Source organism: Cupressus sempervirens, chromosome 10 (assembly GCF_028749045.1).
Source record: "Cupressus sempervirens isolate cs-2001-9-10 chromosome 10, ASM2874904v1, whole genome shotgun sequence".
In the NCBI taxonomy this organism is placed as follows: Eukaryota; Viridiplantae; Streptophyta; class Pinopsida; order Cupressales; family Cupressaceae; genus Cupressus; species Cupressus sempervirens.
Genome location: NC_143127.1, coordinates 566,813,490 through 566,836,991, shown reverse-complemented (window position 1 = coordinate 566,836,991; position 23,502 = coordinate 566,813,490). Strand labels below are relative to the sequence as shown.

General features: G+C 35.4%; 1 protein-coding gene across 1 annotated transcript; it reads right to left on the bottom strand.

Annotated features, from left to right (window-relative positions):
* Positions 1 to 13,099: 13,099 nt before the first annotated feature.
* UBC22 (ubiquitin-conjugating enzyme 22) lies at positions 13,100 to 23,168 on the bottom strand. Its single transcript, XM_089806934.1, has 7 exons — positions 22,905 to 23,168; positions 21,469 to 21,609; positions 20,906 to 21,050; positions 20,642 to 20,719; positions 20,377 to 20,489; positions 16,374 to 16,477; positions 13,100 to 13,779 (listed from the first exon to the last, which is right to left on the bottom strand). The coding sequence occupies exons 2-7, from the start codon at positions 21,469 to 21,471 to the stop codon at positions 13,479 to 13,481; spliced, it is 744 nt and encodes a 247-aa protein (XP_089663060.1). The 5' UTR covers positions 21,472 to 21,609; positions 22,905 to 23,168; the 3' UTR covers positions 13,100 to 13,478.
* Positions 23,169 to 23,502: the final 334 nt, after the last annotated feature.

The window sequence follows — 23,502 nt, the reverse complement described above, 5'->3', positions numbered from 1 at the left end:
TTAATTTCATTATCAATTGGGGCTAACAATCTCCCCCTTTGGCATTGATGGCAATACATAACCTATGATTTTACATTACAAAACATTACATAAGATAACAAAATGTATGCATTTTCAACAATACAACTTTGTAGCTCATTGTCTTCATCGGCAAATTCTTTGTAACTTGGTATGTACCTTCAACAACAACAATCTTCATCAACATTTCTCCCCCTTTGGATATGATCTTATTTAGTTCAGTTCCATCTTCATATTTACTTTTCCCTTTGCATAGCATTCTCCTTACTATAATGTTCTTCTCCCTTTTTCAAATTATCTCCCCCTTTAGGCACACTTCACCATTTGATATTCTCCTTTATTGTTTATCTCTTCCTTTACTATTTCTCTCACATTTATAGTTTCTCTCTCCCCTTTTACAACAATGTCAAAGGTAATTATAAATTTCAATATGAAACTTAAAAAACCTTATAGTTATCCTTGTACCTTGCATGTACATTATACATCAGTTTCATCACAATGATCTTCAGAATTTCATAAATATTCCTAAAGTGTGAATTCTTGCATCAACTCCACAAAGATATTACAATTCATCCATGAATTGTTGCAACATGCATCTTCACTTAGTAAATTTTGGCTTAGTGAATATGTTTGCAATTTTCTCTTTAGACTTCAAATACTCAAGATTCACTTGTTTATCTTGTACTTTCTCCCTCAAATAACGATGCTTGATTGATACAAGCTTTCTTTTTGCATGCATCACTAGATTTTTTTAAATATTTATTGCACTAGTGTTATCACAATAAATAATAATGGGCTCAATTATCTCTTCTTGCATACCTTCCAATAGTAGCTTAATCTATGCAATATTTGAATAATTGATTGCAACATAAACATATTCAGCTTCAATAGTAGATTGTGAAATACAACTTGGTTTCTTGCTTATCCATGTAATTAGTTTGTCTCTTAAAAAGAAAGCTCCACCACTTGTACTTTTTCTATCATAAATATTGTAGAAGTTGTGAAAACCAACTTCACAGATTGCCAAGATCACCTGCATGCAAATAACCTGCTGAAGAGAAATCGAAAAAAGCAGGAAAAAGCAAGAACTCAACAAGATGAGAGAAAAACCGTATTCCTAGATTAATTGAATGAATGTTTGAAAAAAAAATTACAAGAGTTCAACCTTAAAGGTGAACAAAAGCCCTAAAGCCTAAAAAAGCTAGGTTGCACAATATAATTAATAAAATATTAATTATATGCACCTACAAGATAGCTTAAGAAAATTAGAGTAATAGGCAACTTATTTAATTAAATCAAAGTGATTTAATTAATAAGTATAAACAATTAATTACTCTAACACCCCCCCTTAAGAAAAGCTTGGGAGGTAAGCTAACCTAGCACAACTATGAAAGCAGAAAAAAATGGGTCCCGGCAACAAGGCCTAATCAGGTACCCAAAACAAAGAAATCTCTGTAAACCGGAGACAAAAGAGAAAACCCAGTGGGAAAAACTCCTCTACAAAAAGAGAGCAAAGAATGTTCCAGAAGATAGGAACAAAGAGAAGATCATGAAGAAAACCACTGAAGCAGAAGAAGCCGAAAAGATGGGCTAAAAATCTCCTACAACACAGGGACCAAACACATCGAGAGTGAGGTACAAACACCTATAAAGGCAAGTGTCACTAACACTGCATGAGGCAAAAGAGGAAGAGGGCACAAAATCGGCAAACAACTATCCCCCCATGGCACTTTATGCGAGTACAACAAACCACAATGATGAAAAGGATCCCGAAATGCAAGAGTGGCACTTTATCTCAGTGCGTTTGCATAAAGATTCTTACAAATGAAATTAACAATGATCAAAATAGGGAAAAAGCTGATACAAAAGATAGTACAACCCAAAAGAAGAGATCCCATGCCAAGAAAACGATCCCCAGACTTGAAATACCCAAGATATCCATCATAGAGCAAAAATGCCAAAAACATGATAGAAAGAGCATGGGGCAGAATCTGGAAGAAATTACATCATTTCTGAAAAGTAGACAGAACCAACTTTCCAAAAATATCACGTTTTCAAAAAACGGAGATGGGACGCACAAGAAACGCTCGTCAAAGTCAAAAATAGAACTTCAGACTTCAACTACAAAAATAGGAAGCTAAACTGCATCAAAATCAAAAAAATCCTACACCATTGTCTTCGTCTCGGAACCAACTTTCTAGCGCTTCTTTCAGATCGAAAAAAGACCTTCGTATGCTCAAGATATGGCCAAAAGACTGCGAGTAGGTCAAAAAGGACCTAGAGAGTGCCTGCAAGGTTGATGATGCAGTGCTGACGCCATCATTTCACAGCAAAAAATTTGACGGCCTGCAACCCATCAACGCAAAAAAGGTGCCACATGGTAGGATGACATCATCAGGGTGACGTGGCAAGGTGCCACATGGTGCCTGTGCCACATGTCACACCCTGGTTGGTGCAAATTGTGCAAAATTTCCATGCTAGCTAACTATACAGGAGGTGGCTGACTGGGGATCACCACCGGCGGTGGTGGCCGCAAGGGTGACTGCCACTGGTGTCGTCACAGCGGAGGAGGTTGGTCGGTGGCGCCTGGGTGGCGGCAGAGCAGCGAAGACTAGTGGGTGGCACTGCGGTGTTGCTGCCAACGGAGGTGGCGCAAGAGCCGCACTGAGGTAGCGCGGTGGTGGCACCTGTGGCCGTGCTTTTTGATTTTTTTTTGATTTTTTTGCAATAAATGCATTCGTACAGCCTCTCAAGGGAGGGGGGTAAAAAAAAATTCCAAACGCCTGGAAGCCAAAAAGGACAAGTTTTACATGGATCTTGACTGTAAACGGCCTTTTGGATCCAACGGCAGTGTCCGTTTGGGCCCAAAGTGCTCTAAAAAATTGCTCTTCTTCCCGATTGAAGAAAAAACCTCAAAAAAGCTACGGTTTTTAACTCTGAATCACGGCTTCAAAAATCCTTCGAACAAGAAGCAACAAGGCGGCTTTGATACCATATAGAAGTTGTGAAAACCAACTTCACAGATTGCCAAGATCACCTGCATGCAAATAACCTACTGAAGAGAAACCGAAAAAAGAAGGAAAAAGCAGAGCTTGGAATAACTCAACAAGATGAGAGAAAAATTGTATTCCCAGATTGATTGAATGAATGCTTGAAAAAAGAATTACAAGAGTTCAACCTTAAAGGTGAACGAAAGCCCTAAAGCCTAAAAAAGCTAGGTTGCACAATATAATTAATAAAATATTAATTATATGCACCTACAAGATAGCTTAAGAAAACTAGAGTAATAGGCAACTTATTTAATTAAATCAAAGTGATTTAATTAATGAGTATAAACAAGTAATTACTCTAACAAATATTACCAACCCAATCAACATCTATGAGATTTTAAAATTAAAGTCATCACCTTGTTTGTACCATAGGTCATAATCTTTAGTTCCTTTTAGATATTTGAATATTCTTTTCATAGAAATCATGTGTCTCCTTTGGATTAGATGAAAATCTTTCCACAATTCCAACAACATGTGCAATATCTGGTCTACTATGTATAATATATTGTAATTTACCAATCATATATCTGCAGTGTGTCTCATTTATCTCTCCAGTAGTGTCTTCTTTTAATAATTTCACTCCAGTCATCATAGGTGTACTGACTAGCTTTGACTCATCCATCCCAAATGTCTTCAAGATTTCTTTCACATGCCTAGGCTGAGCCACATATATTCCTTTCCTTCTTTGATAGAATTGTGATCCAATGAAAATTTTGATCTCACCAAACATTGAAATTTAAATTTTGTACTCATTTGATTTTTTAAAAAAATTACACATGTCATTTCCTCCAAATATAATATCATCAACAAATACTTCAAAAATTAATACCATACTTTCATATTCACATTGCAGATATAAATTATTGTTCTTGCTTGTTCTATCAAATCCAATCTTAATTAAATAAGAATGTAACCTTCCATACCATGCTCTTGGTGCTTGTTTTAATCCATACAAAGCCTTTTTCAACTTGCAAACCATTTTCTTCTTTCTAGGTTCAATGACTCCTTCAGGTTGTTCAATATATACTTTCTCTTCAAGAATTTCATTCAAATGCAGGTTTGACATCCATTTGATAGACTTTGAACTTCTTGTATGTAGCATAAGCCAATAGTGTTCTTACTCCTTCCAATCTTGCCACAAGTGCAAAATTCTCACCATAATCTATTCCTTCTTGTTGTGCATAAACTTTTCAAACTAATCTTGCCTTGTTTCTAATGACTTCTCCATTTTTCTTTAGGTGTTTTTGAAAATCCATTTGTTTCCTATCACATTCTTGTCAATGGGTCTCAAGAATAGAGTCCATGTGTTGTTCTTCTCAATATGATCAATCTCTTCATTCATATCATTTGTCTAATCCTCATTATCCAATGTAGACTTAACTATTCTTGGTTCAAAATCAGCAATCAAATAGGCACTATCTCTTAACTTGCTTCTATCACCAATAATTTTTTCAAGGGAATGATTCTTTCTCACATATTTGGCCCATATAGGTTCAATTCTTTGGTTTTCAGCAATTTCTCCACTTGGTAAGGGTTCAACTTCCTACTGGGTTGTACTAATTGATGCTCGAGGTGTACAATTGTTTATTAATACCATTCTTAGTACAAAAGTTAGTGAATTCAATAGACATAAACTAATTGTCTCTATCAAATCTTAAACATTTCAAAGATCTTTCAGTTTCTTTTCAACTCTATCTTTATACCATTTGAACGTATCAAAAGCATGTGATTTCACCTTCATGAACATAACAGTCGTCATTCTAGAATAATTTTCAACAAACAATATGAAATATTTGTCACCATAGTAACTATCAACACCAGTTGGACCACATAGATCAATATGCACCAATCTCAGGATATCATTTGAAGTGCGTGCCTTGCTTAAAAAACTAGATTTTGTCATCTTACTGAGCTAACATTTTGTCATCTTACTGAGCTAACATTCTTTACACATAGCATTCTCTATTTTTTACAGATTTCGTAGGCCTCTTACTCTTTTGTGTTTACTAACTTTCACCATGTTCTAAAAGTTTACATGACACAACCTTTTATACGTCACTGCTAACTGAAAAGGAATTCTAACAAGTTTGATTACTATTTAACAAATGACACTAATTATAATATTACACGATTATAAAATAGTCAAACCATCATTACATTATTATTTTCCAACTCCTTCAAGTGCCCGTTGAATACCATACTTATCAACTATGTCTTCAACATACTTTCTTCAAATCCTCTTCGTCAATCATATTGATATAGCACTCTACTGAGTTAGCATAATATCTAGCCAACTAAGATTTTGGCATCAATGACAACATAACAACTAATACTCTTTTACATACATTCATAGCATTAAATAATTCCATTATCAATTGGGGCTAACAGTGTATTCCAGGTTCATTATTATATGGTGATAGTGGGAGAGGTGGATATTGTTATTGGCATGAAGTGGAATCATACAATTGAAAATTTTTACCTCATTTGCATACTTTGGAGGTGAAGTTCAAGGTAAATGACTAGAAACATGTATATGGGGATGTTAGATGAGGATGTTCATGTGGCTTTTTTTTTTAAAGGATGGAGAGATTCATCAGAAACAAATAGGTAGAGTGTTGTGTGATGTTTAAGCAAAGGAGTAGCAGAAGTGGGATTATCCTCCCAATAGCCAAGAACTCTTAACTAAACATGGTAAACTATTTAGAGACATACCACCTATGAAACAACCAAACAGGGACATAAATCATAATATTATTGAGTCGGAGAAGGTTTCAAACCTGATACTATCACTCCATATAGGAATCCTAAGTGGCTTAAAGATGAGATAGAGGAAACCATTAAGGAGATGCTTAAGATGGGACATATTTGACTAAGCAAGAGTCCTTTTGCAGCAGTTGTGTTGGTTAAGAGTAAGGATATGACATGTTGTATATGTATTGACTATTTTTTCCAAAACAAAAAGACTATTAAGAATCGATAACTCATCCCACACATTGATGAGTTGATTCATGAGCTACATGGGGTTTACTACTCCAAAATTATTTGAGATCTTGATATTACCAAATTTGGATGAGAGATGAAGGTGTGGAAAAGAAGGGTTTTTGGTGTTATTATGGAAGTGATGAGTTTTTGGTTATGTCATTTGGCTTAATCAATGCACGAACTACTTTCCAATATTATGTGAATCTAATCTTCTAGCATCGATTGAGGAAACTTTTACTCATCTTCTTTGATGACATAATTGTCTTAAATCACTCTTGGAATGAGCATTTGAGACACCATGAAGAGGTAATGGGCACACTAAAGAGGGATTCCTTGTAAGTTAAGGACTCCTAATGTGATTTTGGCATGAGAGTATCACTTTACTTGGCACACATCATTAGTTTAGAAAGTGTTAGAGTTGATTAAGACAAAATCTGAAATATTGTAGATTGGCCTCCAAACAAGAACCTTAAGGGGTTATTTAGACATTGTGGTTTTTACTAACACCTTGTGAAGTGGTTCTCACAATAGGCTATGTCACTTATTGACTTGATGAAGAAGTGGGCTTATCTTTGGTCATTTGGATAGATCAGGTACAATGGTGCTTTGATAGGCTTAAATGGTTGTTGAGTTCATGTCTAATTATTTCCAACTCACATTTCACTAAGCCTTTTGAGCTAGACTGTAATGCTTTTGGAGAGGGCATGGGTGCAATGTTAATTAAGATTAGCATCTATTAGCATTGTGAGCCAAAAATTGAGGTGTGAAATGGAACTACAATATATGTGATAAGAAGATATTAGTCATTATGAATGATTTGGCTAAATTTAGATAGTATGACGTGGGTAGAAGGTAGTTAAGATATCACAATAGCCAAAAGCTTTCCTTAATAAATACGATACCATGATCGACAAAAAAAAGTGGGTGATTAGGCTATTGGCTAACAACTTCAACATTGCTTATGTTTAAGGGAAGAAGGATCTAGTAATTGATGCATTGTTGGGTAAGCCACATTTATGCTCCCTTGAAGAGATCATAATCAATTGGAGGGAGTCAATTTCATATGACTATGCCAAGGACTAGTGGACCTTAAGCATCATTAATAGTATAGTGCATGATGGCAAAGACTTTGTTCAGAATGAGCTTATCAATTACAAGGGGACAATTTTCTTAGTACAAGGAGAAAAATGAGACCTCCCATGGTAGGGGACTCAATGTATTTTTAATCTTACAAGAAGATGAGGGAGTGCTTTACTTGGAAGGGTTTCTAATTTAAGCTTTTACAACATGTGTGAGTGCCTAGTTTGTCAACAGAACAAGAAAGAGCATTCCTTTCCAATAGGTTTACTATAGCCCCTACCCTTCCTAGTTGAAAGTGGGAGCACATTTCCATGAATTTTATTATAGGCTTATCCAAAGCTCAAAAAAAGTGTTGTATTTATGTCATGTTCAATAGGCTCAAAAAGTTTGTACGCTTCTTGTTGAGTATATTTTTTAGAACTACATAGATTGTTATGGAGTATAGTTAGTGATCTAGATAGCAAGTTCATGAGTCACTTTTGGCAAGAGCTAATCAAACTCAATTGGACAAAGGTTACTCTAACTATTAGTTACAACACACATTGTATTGAAGTTAATGAAATATCAACCCCACAGCTCCCAAGAATCACCTGCACGCAAACACCTGTTACAGAAGAGAGACGCAAAAAAGCTATGGAGGTAGGAATTGCCAAATCCATAGATGAGACATTCTTGATGAGCAAAAAAGAGATTGCTATAATCAAAACTGAATTATCTCAAGTTATGTTTACAATGAGAGATCATCCTTATAAAGGAGATCGAAACCCTAAAAAAGGTCTAACCTAAGTTGCATCAAAATAATTAATTATTAGATGCCTAAAGTTTAGCTTAAGTGACTAGAGTTAATTAGGAAATATCTAATTACTCTAACACCCCCCCTTAAGATAAACTTAGGGAGTAGCTAAAAACCTAGAAACTACTACTAAAAGTAGAAATGGGTCCCGGTAAACAAAGCCTAATGAGGTACCCAAGCACAACCAAATCTTTGTAAAGAGGAGAAATAGAGAAAACCACATGGGAAAAACTCTACTCCAAAAAGAGATGGAAAACATGCTGAAAGAAACTAGTGAAGGACTGAAGAAGCCTCCAAACTAGGGAATGTCCCAAAAGATAGGAACAAAGATGATCATGTAAAACATCACTAAAGCATGTAGAAGTTGCAAAGCTCTGTCGAAAGATGCCTGCTGATTTGAAAAATCTCCACTGAAATAGAACTTGACCAGGTAGAGAAGATTGTAATCTGCATCGAATCAAGAGGAAAACAAAGGCAAACAACTGAACTTGAAAATGCAAATGGCATAAAACACCAAAGCCTGAAGAGCTTATCAATCGAACCAAGGAAGCGTGAGAAACAACAGTAGAATCCCCCTAATGCAGATAGGGTGAGGTGACAGGCAACTGAGAAAGTGGGCCAAAAAGAACTGCAAGTCAAGGAACCACGATCAAGATGCACAAAAAAGTACATAAATGTGTACTGAAGTGATCAATCTCAAACACGTCATGAGGCTAATGTCACGGAAGGGACACTCACTTGGACAAAGGAAGATAGCAAACAAAGGCAAAACATCAACCCTCCATGGCACTTTATCAAAGTAGTACATATACAATAAGGCACAAGATATGATGAATCCCAAGATTATAGTAATCTGCATGAGTGTCCTCAAATGACACTACTCGAATCAGAAGGCAAAACAAGGCAAACAACTGAAACAAAAAACAGAGATGCAGTATGGCTTTTTTATCTCAATGTGTTTGCAAGAATGCATACAAATGATGTCTACAAAGATCAGAACAGGCATATCACTAATACAAAAGATAGTACAAGTCATGACGAATCATTTGAAGCAAAGAAATCGATCCTCGAACTTGAAACAACCAAGTTATCCACAGAATGCAAAAATGTAGAAGACTGAATAGAATGTACTTGAAGCAGAATCTGGAAATACAACTAGCATCACGGGAAAGATCTCAAAAATAGCTTTCCAATGATATAAAGAATTCCCAAATCAGAGATCGGATGCTCAAGATATGCCTCCTGGACTGCAAAAATGTACCCATGACTTTGACAGCAGAAAAAGCCATCAAAACTGAAAACTACCTATACCACTATGACGGGCTCAGAACCAGCTTTTCGGTGATATCTTGTTTGCAAAAAACGGAGTCTGTATGCCCATGTTATTTCTCACATGGCCTATTTTCAAACATACATTTTTGGCCACCGATTTTTTATCCGGCACCGGCTCTTTGTTTTCCGGCTCTTGTTTCCAACGGTTGGACTTTTTCTTTAACAGTGTCATTTTTATGGCATTTTTTTGCCTCGACATTCGTTTGACCTTCAACTTTGGGCTCGTCATTTGCTGATGTTAGCACTAGTTCAGCACTGCATCACTACTTCCTATCACCTCCTCGGCCAAGATCGTCCTTATAAAGGAGATTGAAACCCTAAAAAAGGTCTAACCTAGGTTGCATCAAAATAATTAATAAAATAATTATTATTAGATGCCTAAAGTTTAGCTTAAGTGACTAGAGTTAATTGATGGGTAAACAAATATTGTCAATAAGTGGCTAAAGAGATACCTCAAACATTACATATCCATGTAGAAGAAATTGTGGGTTAAGTGCTACACTTATTTGAGTATTACTATAATACCATGTATCAGATGTCTATTTAATTATGGGTGTGGAGCACCCAACTTTCTAGATATATTGTTTGGAGATAGCAAAGTGCCTAGCACCAAGAGCCTCATTCGAGACTGATAGTTCATCATCTCTAGAAGAGAATATTCAAAAGGCACAAAACCAACAAAAGTAGTACGTTGATTAGAAGAGTTGAGCAGTCAGTCAAGGTTAGTGGCATAGTGTATTTGATGTTGCAACCTTGTGGGGTAGAGTTGAGCATAGAAACCCAAGCCATGATATTATAGTCCTTTTAGGATTATTATGTGCATTAGGGGAGGTGGCTTATGAGTTAGGGTTGCTAACAGATAGCAAAGTGTGCAATGTCTTCCATGTATCTTGCATCAAGAAGAGCATTGGGTACAAAGTGATTCCTTCTACAACACTACCACCCATGGATGACGAGAAGTATATTATTCTCCTTAGGCCATTATTGATACAGAGAATGAAGATTGAGGATAATCGTCATAAAATATTTGGTGAAGCGAAAGGATCTGACAATTGACAATGTGATGTGGGCGAGTGGACAAATTCTGCAACATTCATAATTGAGGTCGCTTTAGGACGAACAATTTTGGGAAGAGTGGATTGTAATGTACCCTTCTAAGGAATTTCTACGTTTAGCAAATTTGGCTCACTATCAAAGTTCTAATAGGTAAGCATGGTGGATAGAGGACCTAACTGGAGTTTATAGAGTCTTGCATAGGGCTTTGAGTCATTTCAAATACTTAAGAGACGCTCATATTTTCAAGGAAGATTCTTAATTTTTAGGAGACTGAGGGTGTGGTCCCATGAGGGGAGCTTTTGAATCTATTTTTATAGAGTGCAAGGTCTCATGATGTGGGAAAAAAGTGTTGCAGTATTAATTTTATCTTTTCATCAAAAATAGCAATCCCAACTTTTTAGGGTGCAAATTTGAGCAGGTGGCATAGGTCGGGGACTAGAAATTGCCCCTCCAATTTAGGATTTTTCTCTACTACTTGTCAATTATATATATTTTTAATTCTAATCAGTCTTTTTTTAATTATTTAGTTATGTAAATTGAATATGATGAATAAAACAATTCATGAGACCAGCTTCCATAAATTATGGAGTTTAAACTTTTAAGCATAGACTCCACTACAAAATTTGTGGGACGTCCCCTTTTAAAATAATCCTAAAATATCTCAAGTAGCACCCTCTGATCAATCGCACCCTTCACATGGGGCTCCTTAAGAGCAATTTCTGCTTAATTTCAAGCAATTTGAATGTCACCATGCAAATCTGTAATTGCAGGGAAATCTGTAATTTGAATGTTACAATTGAATACACAAGCAGCACGTAAAATTAATTAACTTCTGTTAGGAAAAATATCAGACTGTTGTTAATTAAATATATGCTAATACGTCATAACCTAGCATGAGGTGTTGGAAAAAAGGTAGATAGGTGTGTCCCAAATTGCATTAATTGCAAATAAATCTGAGTTTGTTAATTATATTTTAATTTGGATTTCAAAATTGTTTCCTAATAATTCCTACATATATTTCAACTTCTGAAAAAAAACCAAAAATATACACATTGGAAACGAAAAAAAAAAAATTAAGATATTGTATTATTAGATAGGGATGGTATATTCCATGGATCAAATTCCATTCCTGGGTGTGCGCTGCCAACATTATATCTGCTAATATGATGCTCAAGATGTCAAAAGCGATCAATATAGTATAATAGGCTTTACGTGGTAGAAGCAATTGGTGTAATAGTGTGCTTATTTGATACTCTCCAGAGGTATCCCAATGCAGAATTTGTGATGCTAATGATTCCAGGATTGTCCTGATGATTTAACAATTCACACAAGCCTGCACTTGATCAGTTCTTAGTGTTCCATGCACTTTGCTCATCTGATAAACTGGTACGAAAATGTTAATAAGATTCAATTTAATTTTGAGTTTGGAAAACGAAATAGGAGACAAGGAAATGGGAGAAATCGTACAAAAAAGTTAAAAGATTCGATTTTATTTTGAGTTTGGTCATATATGAATGGGAGAAATGGGAATGGAATTCCATTTCCATATGGGCCAGGGATGGGATCACTTCACGAGCTAAAACGTAGAGTGTGCAATTTTTCAACACTGCCTGTGCAATGATTCTCCTTTTTCAATACCTACGATGCAGCATTCTGATCAAGAGCTATCACACAAGCCTGCACTTGATCAGTTCTTAGTGTTCCATGCACTTTGCTCATCTGATAACTGGTACGAAAAGGCTAATAAGATTCAATTTAATTTTGAGTTTGGAAAACGAAATAGGAGACAAGGAAATGGGAGAAATCGTACAAAAAGGTTAAAAGATTCGATTTTATTTTGAGTTTGGTCATATATGAATGGGAGAAATGGGAATGGAATTCCATTTCCATATGGGCCAGGGTTGGGATCACTTCACGAGCTAAAACGTGAAGTATGCAATTTTTCAACACTGCCTGTGGAATGATTCTCCTTTTTCAATACCTACGATGCAGCATTCTGATCAAGAGCTAACATATTTAGGAGAAATTTGCCCCAGACATTCTTTCAAATTTACCATATTGCACTTTAAGAGGCTAAAGAAAATAGCTATTCTTTTAAGTATTTCATTTAATTATATTTTAAGAGGGTAAAACAGAGACCACTTCGTCTTAAAAAAATCTGTGTGTATACGTGTATTTTGGGAGGAAGAAGGCAGTGTCCCTAGAGGCTTCACAGACATGTAAGGAATTTGATTCTCGTAGGCAATGTTCTTAAAGGGCTCACTGACACGCAAGCAATTTCCACTGTTTGCTAACTAGCATCCATAATCCATGACCACTTAGATTCAGAAGGAATTTCATCTCAGCAGGCAATGTTCTTAAAAGGGCTCACTGACACAAAAGCAATTTCCACTGTTAGCTTATAACAAGCAGCCATGAATCTAATCTCAGTAGAGAAACTCATTTTTCAAAGCCAAAATGTTCCTTGAGGCCCCAAAAGGTCAATTTCAGTGAAGATGTTCAAGACTCGGGATAATAATAACTCAGATATGTACAAATTATAAGATAAAAACAATGCAAGAATAGACGTTTAACATGCATTATTTTACCAATTTCAGTAGAGATGGATGTTCAAGACTGACATAATATGAATCTAAAAACATTGCCAGATATGGATTTTCATTTTACCAATTTTCAAGACGCAGATAATCTAAAAACATTGCCTAGTAATTATTCTTACATGATACCGTAGAATATAAGTTTCACTCCATATAATGTGCCTTATTTAGCCATTCTGGCTGCAAAGATCAACTCTGAAATAGCTGAATCTATGATATTAATGAAAGAACTGAATCTATGAAATTATCTTCTTTTCCTAGGTTTCAACTTTGCCACCATATTTCTCACAAAGTTCATGTAGTCGCCAAATTTTGGATCCATAAAGAATTGAAATGCCAGGCATTTCCCACTGTACAAATTGACCAACATTTTCAATGACATTAAATTATCTCATTTTGCTAGACACTGACAACTTGAACCTTGTTCTTCCAACCTATCAAGTTTCCAAATTTTGGCTCCATAAAAATGAGAGACCAGACATTTCTCACCTTACATTATTTACCCAATCTGGATAAAAGATCACTGTTTCAAAGGCTCAGATTAAGTTATCTCATTTTGCAATTTTTAACTTACAATCTCTTCAAACTTTTCTTTCTAGCGTCCAATTTTTTCTTGTCCACGGACACTTTCATAGATGCTGCCAGATCTTTCTTCTTCTGAACTGCTGATGCCCCGACTCCAACAGCTTCCGTTGTAGCAACATTACTGCTTGGATCTTGACTATTATTTTCTTTATTTGTGCTACATGGTAAGAGAGGACCAGGAGCAGAAACAATGTTATTTGTTGGCCCTTCATTTAGAGCAGTAGACTCTGAAATAGCTGCTTTACTTTTCATCTTGGGCTTCAAAGCATGAAGGTTTGTATATAATCTGAAAAATCAAACAAACAGAATGTTTAAGAGCTTGATAAAAAAACAAAAAATGTACAATTCAAATTCAGAATCATGATAGTGGCCACTGATACCAATTCAGAATCCTATATACATTTATTTTCCTGTTAGTTCCAGTTTTACCATAATTCCACAGAAAACAATACTAGCACTTTTTAAGATATATATTAATACTCAGGTCCTAACAAAAAAAGGTGTGCTAAATAAAAATCCTAGAAAATTTGATGAATAAAAAATTCACTTTTCCTAGTCCTAAAAATGAAAGTGTGCACTAGTTTTCTGGTCGTGGGATTCACCAAGAAAACAATGCATTGCATTTAAACTCCATCAAACACTATTATAATTAAGTGGAAACTCCATAGTCCCGAAGCTTCATTCCCATAGACACAGGTTAATGTGAAGTTGTAAACCACTAGTCATGAAACATGGGTCAATGAGTTTGACTCAAAAAACTAGAGAGTTTGAATCCTGATAGCAAATCACTATTATAGTTGAAGTATATTTCAAATGGACCCTTTATTCAAGACTCTTTTAAGACTGCATAGCAATGTCATTATTATAGTTGAAATATATATCAACAGGACCCTTTATTCAAGCAGAAGACAGCTATTCAAGGCTCCTTAAGGCTGCCAAATCGCCACCAGCTGGATTTCTTGCAATACAGGAAAAAACATTACACCTGCTATTGTACTCCAGTCATAGCACCGGATTCCTTGCATTACATCTTTCGAAACACTATATTCTTACTTCAGTTTCCAACAAACAATTCTAAATTGGCACTTATTTTCAACTCCCAATTTTTACACCAGCCATGCAACTCATACCTTGCAATAGTAATCTTAGAAAAAATATGGTTGTTCCAAACAAGGACATTAGACCTTATGTAATCTACTCCTTTTTAAAATATATGGCATAGGGCAAGATCTGTTTATACTAAGATTTCCGATTTTTGATTCAGTTTTTTTGTTTGCATATCAGCTTGTTGTTACGTTAATACAATACTGATTAACAGTAAACTTTCACTGTTCAAGTCAGAAGTTTAGCATTTGCAAGATGTCATTGTTAAATGATTTATAAATCCTCTTCATGTTTAAAGTCTGCCTCTGCTATTGATTGAAAAATTTAGAAACGCTATATTCTTACTTCAGTTTCCAACAAACAATTCTAAATTGGCACTTATTTTCAACTCCCAATTTTTACACCAGCCATGCAACTCATACCTTGCAATATTAATCTTAGAAAAAATATGGTTGTTCCAAACAAGGACATTAGACCTTATGTATTCTCCTCCTTTTTAAAATATATGGCATAGGGCAAGATCTGTTTATACTAAGATTTCTGATTTTTGATTCAGTTTTTTTGTTTGCATATCAGCTTGTTGTTACGTTAATACAATACTGATTAACAGTAAACTTTCACTGTTCAAGTCAGAAGTTTAGCATTTGCAAGATGTCATTGTTAAATGATTTATAAATCTTCTTCATGTTTAAAGTCTGCCTCTGCTATTGATTGAAAAATTTAGCATGGGTATATCACATTTCTGTAACAGGGACACCCCCTGTTACAATACATAATTTGAATGTGATGTTTTACACACTAGTTACTACACACTCGAGCCCGCTGGAACACCATAAAAATAATATCTGATTGTAGCATTTGATCTATGCACATTCTGCAAGAAACTTAGCTGTGGAAGATATTGAAACAATGAAACCGCATTACCATATAGTTGAAGAGGAACCCCTTCTACACTAAATTGTCAATTCATGCTATACTTAAGTAACTTTATAAAAGTCCCAAAAATCCCAATTAGAGGATACCACACCATAAACTTGTGATTGCAGCACATACAACCAACCTATTTAGAAATCTGTACATTCCACATTAACAGAAGCTGTGCCAGATATTGGTCCAATGAAACTGCATTGTCATATATTTTCAGCAAATCCTAACTACAATATTGCTATCAATAAATTTAAGTGGTCAAACCTTCCAACTAAATTTCTCTATAACAATTAATTTTAGGCCAGATCACAATAACGAACAACTTATATAGTAAGATCAAATTACTCTTGTTTGCGTTCTTCGACAATCAGAAGGATATCACAGTTACTCTTGTTTGCGTTCTTCAACAAGGTTCGCCCCTTTCACTCTTTACAACAGTTATACAATAGGGTTCACACCCATCACTCTATACAACATATATGCAACAGGCTTCAAAGAATAATTTAAGCTTAGACTACAATCAGAGACTTCAGCTTTCCAGTTCAAATTAATAATATTTAACTTTAATTTGTGGATGCTATTTTAACAATTGTTCATGTTTTGTTTTTCTGAAAGGATAACACAAAGCAAAACCACCATGCTGCAGCTACCGTAAAATATTTACATTAGCAATGATAGATATTGGAATATGAGAAAAACAATTATAAATTGACTCCATTATCTATCATCTACAACGGCCACCCCATCTATTGCAGAAAATACTAGAAAGAAACAGATGAAATGAAATTTCTAATAAGATGCTTAAACATAAAAAATGAAATGAGAGACATAATTTCATCATGAACACACCTGGCATGTCTCGCATAGGCTTCGTAGTCTTCCATAAGCATCTTCCCAGCCTGCTCATTCAATGCGGACTCTGGAAAAGGTTCTATGAGTAGGCACCTTATAACCTATTAAAAAATGTTGAATATGTCAGCCTAGAAGAACAAAACTTTGAATATCAACACAAATTCAATCCACATCAATCAAATGTTGCAAAGATCACACAAGATGTATGGTTATGTGCTTTGAGATGTATTGGCATTTTTCTTATGTGCATGGTGCAAACAATCAGAAATACAGCTCGTACTTTCTGCATACCCCCATCCATTAGTAAATGTTTCAGAAAAAAAGGAAGGACACTCCCTTTCGTCTTTCTCTAATAATAAAAAGACTTAAGTACCAGAACTCAAGAAGTTAGTTGCTGGTTGACTCTGAGTTGTCTATGGAGAGAACTATATTTTAAAAAATCTATTTGCTCTTTGTTGCATCTTCAGTTCATGACCCAGAACTAGGATTCTTCAAATTTAACAGTTATCTAATACAGATGTCAATATGGAAAGGTCATTCCAAGCAACTCTAAAATCTTGATAGGTCCAAAGAACAATGCACATGTCCATGAGATTGGGGGAAAAGGTAACAATTCCAGTATTAACTAACTTAACATACTTTTTCAAATTTTCAATACATCCTCTATGATATCTCCAAATTAAGTAGCATCTATTATAATGTATAATGTATATAGGGTTGTTAACATTTAACCATAGTTCACAAATTCAGACTCATAATTTTCTTCCTCGACAAATACATGCCAACTTTAAAAATACATAAATATCTTAAATGTATCAGATGAATCTAAACTTAGGAACATTTGTTATATTAGATTTGATTCTTGAATACATCTGGATTACAGAATCACATAGCTAGTTGCTAAGTTATAATTTGATCATAATAAATAATAATTGCATGTCCAGGCAAGTTAAAGCTTACAATTTCCTCTTCCCTGTTCTGGTGAAAAATTGGGAGGGTAAATGGTAATTAAGTTAACAAGTTTGACAAATATAAGATAATTTTGTTTCTTTGTTGCCATGTGAACTCAGTCTCTACCCAATATTGATTAAACAATTAATGAGCATTTTGTGACTATGTTTGGAAAGTACCATCAAAGAGAAATCAACAACTTAGATGTTTATGGTTCAGTTAGCCATGTTAAACTGCATTTTTTTCCCTTTATACACATCAAATCACATTTTTTCCATATGAAGACAGCGGCAGCAGCAAGATTTCATCCTCGTGCAAATATTCATGCAGAAGTACTAGCCAAGGGGTAAACTATGAGTTTTTAACAGATGCAAAATTTGAGAACTTATAATTTTTATGATGTGAAAAACAAAACAAGAAACATTAACGATGCCATAATATGCAGTACAAGGTTTTCATGCAGCAATTTTTTTCCTGCGAACATAAAGGCATGTTTGTCCACATTTTACTCTGTAAAAATTATGATCCAAGATGTCCAAATCAAAGTCTTCAAGAACACAGTTAGACTCAACTAAAGCATTGAATCTCAACTTCTAGTGACAAAAGGACACAAGCCACAAGAAAAACTCAAATACCAATATTTGCCTTTGAATGGCTTACACTAAAATGGAGAATTTAATTGCAAACCAGTTTCCATAATGACCATCCCAATCTAATGTGGTGGGATTTCTAGTATGATTGTGGAGCTGTCTTAACACAAGAGGAACTCAAATATCAATACTTATCTTTGAATGGCTTACACTAAAGTTTAGAATTTAATTGCAAACCAGTTTCTGTACTGACCATCCCAATCTAATATGACGATTTTTTAGGTATGATTGTGGAGCTGTATTAACACAAGCGGAACTCAAATATCAATACTTATCTTTGAATGGCTTACACACAAGTGTTGAATTTAATTGCAAACTAGTTTCTGTACCGACCATCCCAATCTAATATGATGGAATTTCATGCATGATTGTGGAGCTATGTTAACACAAGAGGAACTCAATTATCAATATTTATCTTTGAATGGCTCACGCTAAAATAGGGAATTACCATCCCAATCTACTATGACTGTGGAGCTGTCTTAAGTTTATATTATAGATTGTTGGATGTGGAGTTGCCTCAGGTTTACCTTAAATAATTTATTTACTTTGTTCAGCCCCCAGACCTGGTTTGCACCAACCCAGTTCTGCTCCTTATCTGGTTCATGTGTCATCAAGAAGATCAAGAAGACCCGGTTACATTCTAATTATGGTATCCTGCTTGGTATGCAAACCCTATCTTAGGTTTACAAGGGCTCAAGTAAAGTATCTGGTACTCTGCAAAGTATTTAGGTTCACATTCTAATTATGGTATCCTGCTGGGTATGCAAACCCTAGCTTAGGTTTACAAGGGCCAGACAGGGCTCAATCAAAGTATCTGGTACTCTGCCTGGGTATGCCCGCCTATTTGTGATATATCTAATATGATATAATTTTAATTGATGAAGTGGAGCTGTCTTAAGTAGTTGTTGGATGTGGAGCTGCCTGAAGTTTTACATCAAGAAGAGCTAGGCACATTCTGATTACAGTATTGGGTTTCCAAACCCTATCTTAAGTTTGCAAGAGGTGCAGAGGGCTCAAGCACAGTGTTTGGTACCCTGCCTGAGTATTGCCACCTATTTCTGACATATCTAATATGATAAAACTCAACTGATGATGTGAAGCTGTCTTAAGTTTTTAAATTGTTGGATATGGAGCTAACTGAAGCTTACCTTTGCGAATTTACATGGTTCATCACACAGACCTGGTTTACACCAACCAGATTCTGTTCCTGTTCTGGTTCACAAGTCAAAAAGACCTGTGTATATTCTGATTGCAATAACCTGCCTGAGTATATAGTAGATTTGTGAGAGCCAGGCAGTGCTCAAGCAAAGTACACCACACAGACCTGGTTATCACCAACCAGATTCTGCTCCTGTTCTGGTTCACAAGTCAAAACGACCTGGGTACATTCCGATTGCGGTAACCTGCCTGAGTATGCAAACCCTATACTAGTTTTGTGAGAGTCAGGCAGTGGTCAAGCAAAGTACACCACCTGCTTCTGACATACATGCGCAGGAAACCTCATGCCCCCGCAAAAGAATCCACTCAGTACCCAGGACAAACACATGAGTAACCTGAGTTCAATCACAATCACATGGCAAACAGTTTGTAAATGAACTATTTCAAAAAAAATAAGGTGAATATTCCATGCCCAGCTACACCACCTACTTCTGACATATATGTGCAGGAAACCTCATGCCCCCGCAAAAGAATCCACTCAGGACCCAGGGCAAACATATGAGTAACCTGAGTTCAATCTCAATCACATGGCAAACAGTTTGTAAATGAACTATTTCAAAAAAAAATAAGGTGATTATTCAATGCCCAGCTCTGGCATGCCATAACCTGTCCAAAACTTCAAATACAAGGCCATAAAGGGGCAAACATAGGGTTGAATTTGAATACATTTCTGTCATGAAGGTTTGTAAATTAAATCAGGTAAATGAAAAAATTTAGGGATCAAACAATAAAAACTAATTGATACTAAGGGCACAATTTATAAATTATTTGGTCAATTTTGCTTGTTAGGTAAGGGTTTTTATATCTTTTGTATGGCATGCTCGACACAGATCCATTACCAGTACAAACTACTTAGTTAAAGTTATAAACTCAAACCTCCAGTATACCAAAAGGACACTTTTTAGTCATCTCACACAAGAAACTCTAGTTCAAGCTATCCATATAATTACAGTTTCAGGGGAAGTCCAGCTTATTAAAACAGCTTATTAAAACAAAGTAACCAATTTATCCCCGTGACCAAATTACTTTTTGACTTTCCAATCTAGTTTCAAAAGATCCAATCTCATTTGATTTGCAAAATTCACTGAAATACAGATTTATTTTAAATTATTTCAACTTCACACTTATCATAACTTGCAGCTACCAAATAAAATTCACAGAAAAGGGGAACATTAGCATACCACAAGAACATGTCGCAATCCAAGGTTTGGATTCCAATCCTTCTTCAGAGCATTGACACAAATTTCTCCATTGTTTGCAATATTAGGATGGAATATTTTTGTCACAAAATAACCTGTAGTAAAAAGACAAAACTATAAATGGACTACAAGATCTTGAAAATGAAATGAAGAATAATTAACTAAGGGAATAACCAAACCTAAAAAATGTGCAATCCTTCTGAAGTTACAGAATCAACATTTCATGAGTAATTCAAAAACAAATCACCTTTTGGCGGAGAGTGTGGAAAATCAGTAGTTAAGACTAGTTTCATGCGGAAAACACCATTTTCATATGGGGTGCCAGCTGCATGAAAAGAGTGCACTAATTCAAATTACATTCATGGTAACTATTTTATTATTTTTAACAAAAAAAAAAAAGAAATTAGACTGATGAAATGAGTTAGCTTGCAAGTGCAAGCATAATATATCAAGGAAACAAAAATATTAGAATTTATTCATACTGACTTTAACTAGTATCCATCTGCAATACCTGGTCCTTCAATTTCTGCAAATATGCTTGAGAAACTGTCATCATTAACAATTACTTTAATGCCTGCTGGTGGTGCTTCATCAAGACTCTTTATCTCCCTTGCAAGTTCTTTCATCACTTTGGGAGGAAGGTTCTCATTTTCAGCCTGTCAGAAATGATCAAACCTCAAAGTTAATTCTAAATCACGAGGTATGGAAAAATATTAACAAAACCAATAACCATTAAAAATAATTGTGTTATGCAATAGACAAGAGACCATAATTCTATTTCAAACATACAGCCCCGGATGCTTTTAAGGTGTGTGCTTCTTCAGAAAGAAATCAGATCTCCAACATTATCTTGCATTTAGATGGATTAAACAAAGCACGATAGAGAATCACAGATCATAAGAGAGAAGATAGAGAGAGTATGTTTTAAAAAATCACTAAACCTTGATTCTTAATTATTGTCAGGACAAACAATATTAAAGTTATATTTTGTGCCCAACATGCCACTAACACGACCAAGGATTTTAATGCTGGCAAATTTTCAATATTTCAATAGAAATAAATAATCAAACTCACCATGAGGCTCAATGGAAGAGTGTTATTACACAGGCTGCAACTTAAATATGCCTTCCAGTCTTTGCCAAAAACCTGTCACCAGCCAAAGCCTTCCTCAAAACTGTAATTATCCCTTCTGCGCAATTCTCAGTCTTCAGCTATCTGTACGAATATAACAATCAATAAAATTTAACTATGCATGTGGCAACATCTAAAATGTCCCACTAGATCTTCCTCGCACTGACTGAGATTAGGGAAATCCAAAACAATAACAAGTCAGAATCAAAACCATATTACAGTTTGATACAGAAAAACAATTATAATATTATGGACTCTGTAAACTTTATGTCTTTAGCAAAACTCAGCTTTCCTATTTTTAAAACGAAACATTTAATATAAAGTGATCAGGACAACATGAAAGAAACCTACATCTTTTAAGGCGCGTGCATTTTGTTGGGTTAAATCATTACACTTGAAATCACAAGCAAAAGTCCAAAATTGAAACTCACGAGATCCGTTTGAAAAGAGGGGAAATAACAAAAAGGGCCACTTATTATTACACAAATTGAAAAACATAATATGGTTAACTTCCCTGATCCGAGAAACAATGTGCAGGATAAGAAATTGGTAGGTTATTGTGTATGTTCTTTCCATGTAAATTTAGTTTGACCTTAATTACAGTACGATACCATCATAAAACAAGACTTTACACGTTTTCCCACTGTAAGACTAAATTACAAAAACCTCGCATTAAAATCCTTCATAAATTCACGACTCTGATATTAATCGATGAAAAGGCCCTATCCGGATCTATTGAGGCTCAAATCCAAATTTCTGTTTCTCCATTTGTTCGACTGTAATTCTACAAGAACTTAACTCGTGACCACAATTCATTCAATTGAGTTTGCGGAACGCTTTCGCGAAACTAAAACCAGGATGCTAAAAATGAAGCAAAAAGTAACAAGAGTTAGCTCACAAGCCTATCCATAGAACAATGCGGCCAATAAGAAGGTTTGAAAAGGAGGATTCGCGAAAATCCTTCCTTGAAGTTAAGAAAATATTAAGCCTCTGAATACTCCAACTTCATAAAGCCACGGCATTTGGTACCAAAATCAATATTGGTTTTCTCCAACCGAGCTCAAGATCACAAAATGTCAACAAAAGCAATCAAAATCCAACAATAGATCGCACATTCCACTCACGCAGCTCAACAAGCATAAAACCCTAAAATCAACATGAATTTGTCTTGCGACGACAGAAATACACGAGCATTCTTAAAGAAACCGCAAACACGGCAGCAAGAAAGAGAGAAATAAAACGCAACCAAAATCATCTGCCCACCTAGCAAGACAAGTTAAAGACAATCATATAACCCTAAAATCATCACAAATATTCGTCAAGCAACCTCCGAATCAACAACAAAAACAGATTTGAGTAAGATTAACCGAATTTCATGCCTGAAATCTCCGCGAGCTTCCAGGCACACCCCACGACTCCACTTCAGCATATCCAGCTGGACCGTGAAATTGAATGTGCTCTGGAAAAACACCCTGCAAGAGATTTGCCCAAAACTGCTTAGTGGCCACTGAACAATTTATAAACCCTTCAATGATGTCAACCCAATATCCGATTCAGTCGATGGCCAATGAATAATTTATTAGCCCGAGCGAATTCACAGCGAGGCGTGGAATCGAGAAACAAATGTAGTTTAATGAAAGTGCAAGCAGCTTAAGCATTAATGCTCTGTTCTTATACAGATTGATCGAACACTACTTCACCAAAACGAGTTAATGTGGAAATTAAAAGAAAAAAGTGTCGGAAGTGGGGCCTGCGTTAATTAACTGCAGTTACGTTGGTCTGAACTGTGGTTAGATTTTTGACCGTTATCGCTTCGGCTACTTTCCTCAACGTATATCTACGCATCGTCCCAAGTGTCCGTTGACGGCGTATAATTCAAGGTATTTGTGGTTCTATTATAAAAGCAAAATTATTGGGACTAGTATAGGCCTATAGTTTATTAAAAAGAAATCATATCGGTACTTTCACATAAAGAAT

Coding starts and splice junctions, on each gene's coding strand:
- UBC22 (XM_089806934.1), bottom strand. Junction 16,478..20,376: donor GATTGCGACATGTTCTTGTG/GTATGCTAATGT, acceptor ATTTTTTAATAG/GTTATAAGGTGCCTACTCAT. Junction 13,780..16,373: donor GCCTATGCGAGACATGCCAG/GTGTGTTCATGA, acceptor TTGATTTTTCAG/ATTATATACAAACCTTCATG.